This window comes from Barbatula barbatula (assembly GCF_947034865.1).
Source record: "Barbatula barbatula genome assembly, chromosome: 10".
In the NCBI taxonomy this organism is placed as follows: Eukaryota; Metazoa; Chordata; class Actinopteri; order Cypriniformes; family Nemacheilidae; genus Barbatula; species Barbatula barbatula.
The window spans coordinates 12,861,807-12,870,485 of NC_136773.1; the positions used below are offsets into that span (position 1 = coordinate 12,861,807).

Below are 8,679 nucleotides of genomic sequence, written 5' to 3' on the forward strand. Positions count from 1 at the left end.
CAATATCTAAACTATTGATTACATTTTTATGTAAGCATACATTTTATTAGAAGTTATGATAGCATGTAATGTTTAAACAGTGAATGCCTATTGCCAAAACAGCAAGGAGCAGCTGCTTTAATCTCTAGAGGGCATGTTACATTAATATATTAATCATTCATCTTTATAAAGTACAAAAATGATTGGTACACAAACATCTTTTATGAACCTGCATGACTTTGCTCATGCTTTACCCTGTGAGGTCATACATATTAACACTATATAAAAACAGCCATTACAGAATCGAGTCCATTGCATTTTGCAGCTGCAGATGAACTCAATCTTTGGGATGCATTTGTTTCTATACACACTCCTGCATTTCTATCACCTTAAGGCAGAGGACACTCTTTGCCGAATGATGGGAGACCCTAACTACCCGCTGCTGTCTATGGATGGAGACATAACTATTGGAGCAGTTTTGCCAGTCCACACTAAAGAAACATTGCCTTCATTTGAGTTTACACAGAAACCTAAACCTCTGTTATGCTCCAGGTTTGTTATACTGGACATTATTCACAAAATGTAGAGGAGATAATGTTTAAAAAATGTTCTGTTTTAACCCGATGCTTTAATGTTTTTACAGTTTGAGTGTGAGAGATTTCAGACTGGCTCAAATAATACTTTTTGCAATTGAGGAGATTAACAAAAATGAAACTTTGCTCCCAAATATTTCTATTGGCTATAGAATATATGATACATGTGGTTCAAGGCTGTCTTCTATGAGTGCAATTATGGCAGTGATGAATGGACAAGAGTTTGCAGCAGGTCAAAGATGCATTGGACAGTCTCCTATACATGCTATCATTGGAGAATCAGAGTCTGGCACCACAGTGATTTTGTCCAGAACGACAGGACCCTTTAAAGTTCCAGTGGTAAGAGGCAATAACTGCAAAAGTTTAATTAAATACCGGACTGATGTTTTACTATTTCCAGTGTTTTCATTTTCAGATAAGTCACTCAGCTTCATGTAAATGTCTCAGTAATAGGAAAGATTACCCATCATTCTTCAGGACTATTGCTAGTGATTATCATCAGAGCGGAGCACTTGCACTCTTGGTTAAACACTTAAGCTGGTCTTGGGTTGGAGCTGTAAACAGTGACAATGACTATGGAAACTATGGAATGGCCACATTTCTGAATGTCGCACAGGAAGAGGGGATTTGCATAGAGTACAGTGTGAAATTCTATCGAACAGAGGCTGAAAAACTCCAGAAAGTGGTAAACACAATGAAACAAGGGACAGCGAAGGTGATTGTTGCATTTGTATCATTTCTTGAGATGGGATTACTTATCGACCAACTAAGTAAACAGAACATTACAGACCTTCAAATAATTGGAGTGGAAGGATGGTCAACTGCAAAGAATTACATCACTCCAAACACGTTTCATGTAATGAAAGGTTCACTGGGGTTTGCAGTGAGAAACAAATACATTGAAGGGTTTTCAGATTATGTTATTAAATCATTCTGGGACACAGCTTTACCATGCTTACAGAGATATGGGAATTCATATCAAGCTGATTTAAATTGCAGCCGATATCAAGATGTGCTTGTACTTAGAAATTATAATGAAGATTTTCCTGAATATAGATATTTAAGTAATGTCTACAAAGCAGTTTATGCTGTGGCTTATGCTCTACACAGTATACTCAAGTGCAAAGAACATGAAGTTTGTGCAAAGGCCCTGACAATACAACCACAGCAGGTAAACAAACAGCAAATGTTTGGGAGAGGAAGGCATCCCCATTTTATTTGTGTTAAATAACCACAATTATATTTTCCAATTCTGTCCTTTAAGGTAGTTGAGGCTCTTAAAAAAGTCAATTTCACAGTAAAGTTTGGAGATCGTGTGTGGTTTGACAGCACTGGTGCTGTAGTAGCCCAGTATGAAGTTGTGAACTGGCAGCAGGACTCTGATGGATCATTCCAGTTTAAAGCAGTGGGTTACTATGATGCCTCACTGCCCCCTGACCAGCGCTTTGTGCTAAACACTGAAAACATCATCTGGTCTGGAGGACAGCTGCAGGTAAATGACAATAACCTGATTGTCTTACAGAGTTTCTTTAAACGGGCAAAACATATACATATATATATTACGCAAAGTTAAAAATAATACATACTTATATTGGGTGAAAAATATTTGACAGCTGACGTGACATCAACTCCTTAACAAAAATGACAAAGTAATTGGTATATACATTTTATGCATGTTAAATAAAATAAAATATATAAAATAATACATAAAAAAATATAATAAAATAATATTTAAATTATTTAATTTCATTAACAATGTTGTTCATTTGTCTTTCATGTAGAAGCCAAGATCTGTGTGCACTGAGAGTTGTCCTCCAGGCACTAGGAAGGCTGTACAGAAAGGAAGACCTGTCTGCTGTTATGACTGTATTCCATGTGCAGATGGAGAAATGAGTAATGAGACAGGTAAACTTCAGCCCAAATCAAAGATTCAAGGAACACTGGTTAGTTGTTCTTTTTGTGTTCTCCTTCTGCTGTTCAGGATGCAGTTTCCTATCAATGGAGTTGATACTTTTTTCCCCTTTGTCTCTAACTATAGTGATCACAACTTTCTTTTCAGATTCAAATAACTGCATGCAGTGTCCAGGGGAATTCTGGTCTAATGCTGAGAAAAATAAATGTGTGTTAAAGACTGTAGAGTTTCTGTCATTCACAGAAGTTATGGGTATAGTGCTGGTCTTTTTCTCACTGTTTGGTGTAGTAATAACTGTGCTGGTCACAGTTCTGTTTTACAGTAAGAAGGATACCCCCATAGTAAAAGCCAACAACTCAGAGCTGAGCTTCCTGCTGCTCTTCTCATTGACTCTGTGTTTTCTCTGTACACTTACTTTCATTGGTCGCCCCACTGAGTGGTCCTGTATGTTACGTCACACAGCGTTTGGGATCACTTTTGTCCTCTGTATCTCTTGTGTTCTGGGGAAAACATTAGTTGTGTTAATGGCCTTCAAGGCCACACTTCCAGGAAGTAATGTCATGAAATGGTTTGGGCCTCTTCAACAGAGACTCAGTGTTCTTGCCTTTACACTTATACAGGTTCTTATCTGTGTGCTTTGGTTAACAATATCCCCGCCTTTTCCTAAAAATAATATGCAACACTACAAAGAAAAAGTAATTCTTGAGTGCAGTTTAGGTTCATCTATATGTTTCTGGGCAGTGTTGGGTTATATAGGCCTTTTGGCTTTCCTGTGCTTTGTTTTAGCTTTTCTGGCCCGAAAGCTGCCTGATAACTTCAATGAAGCTAAATTCATCACATTCAGTATGCTCATATTCTGTGCTGTATGGATCACATTTATTCCAGCTTATGTCAGTTCTCCTGGAAAATTTAGTGTAGCTGTGGAGATATTTGCCATTTTAGCTTCAAGCTTTGGTTTATTATTCTGTATATTTGCACCTAAATGTTACATCATCCTGTTTAAGCCCGAACAAAATACAAAACAACATTTGATGGGAAAAACACAATCTAAGTCCTACTGAGAAATAAACTAACTTGGTTATATTAACATGGCAGTGGTTTTATTGTATATCTATAAAAATGCATGTTACAAGTTCAATAAAAGGAAGGAAGGAGGCGGGAACCGGCGAACGTAAAAATACTTTTAATTAATAAATAAAACAGTAAATAGACAGATAATTAAAAGCCAGGCCTGGTCCCCTCCTTCACTGACGGACCGGTCGCTCATCTTTTATGCTATTTTCAGCCCGTCTTTCCCGTCCTGTGCCACGTTGTTTAGCAAATGCATTTGCACTCATTTGTGCGCCTATGGGCGTGTTGGTCTAAAAAAGAGGTGTGCTCAGGCACGTTGTTGGCGCGTTGCTATTTTCAGGAAATGAAAATGGACTACTCTATAGACCAACTCAAACATGGTCTAAAGTCAATGGCACAATATTTTTTTAGTTATTTCAAGAGCGTTTTAGGGATATGCGCCTATAGGTGGGTCCACAGCACTCGTACATTCTGCTTGTTACACACAAAGGGACGCAAAGAAGCACACAATAATGCAAAAAAAAAAAAATAATAATAATAACAATGTAAAGAATATTAGTTTGTACATAAAGATAAAATTCCGGCTTGTCCTGTAGATTGTCTGCTTGTGCAGTTTAACCTCTCGCACAAGCAGATGCGTTTTCTTTCTGGAGAAGTGTCTGCTCTTCCAAATTCCGCCGTGTAGCGAATCCACCATGGCACGAGCACAGCTCTTAAAGGGAATGTAAGATGACACTCTGATTGGTTTTATTGCACGTTACGCCCGAAAAACACCCATTACTCATTAAGAGAACCTCATTTTTTTCAAAAAGCATTGTGGAGTGATACCTCAAGAAGATGGCTGCTAAAATGCACAATTGCAAACACACATTTAAGGTATAAAAGATATAAAGCGTGAATACGTGTTTTGCTGTGGTGTGTTAGTTGCCCACGCATAAGACACATACATTTCAAAAACTAAAGTGTCGGAACAAAAGATGCATTCTATATAAAATGGACCTGCCAGAAACACCTCATGTAACCCCAAACAACACAAATGTACGTCATTTCGTGCCTTGACTAAGACCGACAAAATGTAAGTAAGGTGGTATTTGTAAATCTCATTGTATTGTTGCAACCGCAGCCATTTTGCGGAGACGCTGTGTGTGCTTCATTGCGAATAGAAAGCATCTTTGTTTGCCCTTCAAAAAAATGAGACAACAAAAAAACGTCTGTCGAGACTGACAGAATGGGGTTTGACACGAAAACCTATCATCTCCGATTATACTTTGAAAAGGCCAATGAACTTGGCAAATGGGACATGCCCATTCATTCACCTTTTTGGGGTGATGAACTTGTGAGGCACGGGCCGGCACAGCGCTCGTGGCATGACGGACACAACGTCTTGTTCCCTCCATCAGTGAACCGATGTTCCCTTTCTGTCGGTCTCTCGATGTTGAAAACGAAACGTGCCGAAAACGCCACGGTGCTGCGCTGCGTCACGATTTCCAGCGGAACGACACTGACCGGCCTATGCGAGTCACGAAGAGCATCCTTGCGACTCGTAAGCATCCAGTAGTGTAGTAAGATATACATTTGTGTGACCAAGACGAAAGGTTCTTACTACCGGCCTTACAGGCAGTGGCCTTACTACTCTAGAGGCGAGTAGGCCACCCGACACCGTAAGGAGCACTGGAAATTCGGCGGGGTCGCTACGGAGACCACATCTGCCGAAGGGAGATAATACATGGAATACCTACATGGTCTCACCAGTGAGGAGAACTCATGGGGGCCCCAACCAATGTAGCACAGAAGCGGTGGAGTCCCATCAGGACCAAGATAAGGTCACAGGAGCGTACAGATAGCAGACCCACGCCCCTTAGGAATCTGCTGGTCGGGGCACTCTCTGTGCGGGGTGAGAAGAGGCGCCACTTATAACGACAGTCGCCTAGTGGTTGGTGCTCTTTCCCGAATGACCATGCTCACGAGAGCGGGAGACAGGTCACTTCGGATCTCTTCTCAGGGTAATCGGCCAGGGGAAGGTGTTGTCAGAGCGTGTACTCCGAGAGCCAAGTCTGGTTAGGCCAATCGGGCGCAACTAGCAGACTTAGATGCTGCTCTTCCCTGACTCTGCACAGTACCTTTGCGGGGAGGCTCACTGGAGGGGGAAGAAGTACTCCCTCTTGTCCGGCAGCCAGCCTTGTGCATGCTGTCTGCAGCATGTGCTTGCACCAAATGAGAGGCAGGGGCCTTTACATCGCAAGACAAGCTGTCAGCAACTCCAGGCAATTGGATTGGGCCTTGTGCCGATGTGCCACACTCTCCAGGGAACTGACTCTAAAGCCAATGCTGAAGTGCTCTCATATGCATCAACCCGAGCGGCATGCCCGCTGAGGAGGATGCCATATGTCCCAGGAGCCTCTGACTGTTTCAGGGCGACCGCAGACCGCAGCATCGACTGGGCAAGTTAAGGCTGCTGCATGGTGTGGACACCCAGGGAGAAGGTGCCTGCCTTGGAGTGGGACATGGCAGGGACCATCCCAGTGCGGCTCGTCAGCGATGGCATGGCTGGAGCTGCGGACGATGTCATGTATCTTCCTGGGTCATACCTGTTAGAGTCGCTTCCTGGAGTGCTGCTGATGGGGAGTTGATGCACTCCGCTTGGGTCTATGTCCGCGGAGGGCCGCCTAAGTAGGGGGTGCCGGGACAGAGGTGTGGAGGGGCGGGCTGCTGGGTTGCAGACACTGTCCGGGACCTTGGCGCCATGGCGGGGCCGGGTTGCAGCAGTGGAGGATGTGCCTGCTGGTCTCGGTCTGCTTCTATTGGGAAAAGTATTCGACGGTGTTATCAAACAGCCCACCATGTGCGATGGGCACATCGAGAAACCCAACCTCATTCGGCATCTCCAAAGGTGCCAAAGGTGTCTCTCTTGGACCACAGGAGTGACCCAGCGTGCAGGCCGTCACCTTATTCGCCCGGAGAGAGAGGTCAGTGGCGGTGCGCAGTTCCTGCATAACAACTGGGTCGCTCTTTCTCTTAGCTTGGAGGACCTGCAGGATGGCCATGGCGTGAAGCGGGGAGGCAGCTAGACCTGCCACAGTGTAAGCCTTCGACACCAGCGATCTCGAGAACTTACACGCTTTGGAAGGGAGCGTTGGTCGGTCCCTCCAGGTGGCGGCCGTCTGTTGGCACAGGTGTACTGTGACAGCATTATCTGGAATACCTCGACACAGCCCTTAGCCGCTCCGGAGTCGAGGGAAGTCATGGCGACCAAGCTTGTCTGCCATGAACACGCCGAGAAGGGGGCATTCCAGGCTTTCGTGAGCTGAAAAATGGCACCAGGCGGAACGCGTTTTGCTCCCGCAGTCCAGGGGAAGGCGGTGTTTAAAGGCTAATGTTGTAGAGGATAAATCTACAGAACCGGTTGGTGCTGGCAACATGATCCGTGAAGTTTAGCACATCATTGATTACCACTCCCAGGTTTCTGGCCTTTCTGGAAGGTGTGATGTTTGATGAGACTTGTTGACTGGACAAGGTGTGGTGAATCTTTGGGTCAGTCGGGATTACAAGCAGTTCTGTTTTTGGTCCTTCATCCAGACAAAATATCAGCCAGGCATGCTGAAATGTGTGCAGAAAGAGTCAGATCGTCAGGCTGAAATGGCAGGTGAAATTTTGTATCATCTGCATTGCAGTGATAGGAAAAGCCATGTTTCCGAATAACATAACCTAGGGATGTCATGTATATGGATGAGCAATGATCCAAACAAGTGAGCTATAAGACACCCCTGTCTTGAAATGTTGAGACCTCACCTCTCCAGTATTCAACATGCCCAAGAGTTTTGTGAATGAAGGGGAGGAGAGATACTGGTCTGTAATTATCTAACAGTGCAGGATTTAGAGTGGACCACTTAGAAGACTGTGGGAAGTGTACCGGTGCTGAGAGACGAGTTGATAAAGTTGGTCAGAGAAGGAACAGGCCTGGGGGAGATGGGTGGGGATGTGATCTAGCGGGCAGGTAGTTGGGCGGTTAGAAGAAATGACCTTGGAGATGTCATCTTCAGATTAGTGAGAGAAAGAGGGGAGCGAATATGTGTTGGGGGTTTTGGCGTGTTAAAGAGGTGGCTCAGAGAGCTGTCTACTGATGGTGGTCATTTTCTTTTCAGATGGATTAGGGGGCAGGCGGGCAAAGAAGAGTGTAGAAGGTTTTACGGAGAGCTTGAGTCAGGCGAGTTGTTGAATTTTGAGTGGTAGTCCTGAGTTTTTGAAGAGGAGACATCTGCAGAGAAAGAAGAGAGGACAGACTGATAGAGACAGAGATTAGAGATTCCACTTTCTCTCAGCAGACCTGAGCCTGGCGCGATGCTCACGGAGAACATCAGATAACCCAGGGGCAGAAAGGAACACACTTGCTGACCTTGATGTAAGAGGGCATATGCTGACTAAACAAGAAATAAGTGTGTAGCAAAAAGTGTCTGTGTCGTCAGTGGTGGTTCTACATTGAACTGCACCCTGGGCGAGACCACCCTTGAGTGCCCTTTGTGCCTCTATTAATCTCTATTAATTACTTTATTATTGACCATACACTCAAAACAAAACAACGACATTTAAATGTGAGCCTTATTTTTAAAAAATCTGATTGCAACTACATTGCAAGAATGATTTTATGTCAGAGGTTTGTGACATGGAATGAAAAGAAAACTGGAGATTCGGCACCAGCAGAGATAACCAAGACAGACAGTGGACCTAAAGTTTATTACCATTTTGTTTTTGGCTATTGGGGACAGGTGGGGCTCGGACACCTACCCTACCTCCAAAGTGGGGAATAGCAGAAAAAAGTTGAGAAACACTGATTTAACTGATGTAAATGTCTTTTTTTATTTTTATTTAACCAGTTGTTAGGTTTTTGATAATTAATGGATTATACAAAGTAATGATAATGTTCTAATTTGCCTGTATAAGATAAAAAATGAATGGCAAGATGGTACAACGACATCTATTTCACATCTGCTTGTCTTTGCTCATGCTGTTCAATCTGATGCCATTGGCTACATGTTGTTTATCCAAACTGCGTCTATAAAAATAGCTGACACAGAATTGGATCCATTGCATTTACTGTAGCGGCTGCCGGTGAGCTCAATCTTTGTG

At 43.5% G+C, this 8,679-nt stretch overlaps 1 protein-coding gene across 1 annotated transcript; it reads left to right on the forward strand.

The window, feature by feature from the left end:
• Window positions 1–394: 394 nt before the first annotated feature.
• On the forward strand, window positions 395–3,545 carry LOC306899762 (extracellular calcium-sensing receptor-like; the record flags this gene model as incomplete). Its single annotated transcript, XM_079466233.1, has 6 exons — window positions 395–531; window positions 623–911; window positions 988–1,743; window positions 1,837–2,064; window positions 2,354–2,477; window positions 2,632–3,545. The coding sequence occupies 6 exons, from the start codon at window positions 395–397 to the stop codon at window positions 3,543–3,545; spliced, it is 2,448 nt and encodes an 815-aa protein (XP_079322359.1).
• Between the last annotated feature and the right edge of the window lie 5,134 nt (window positions 3,546–8,679).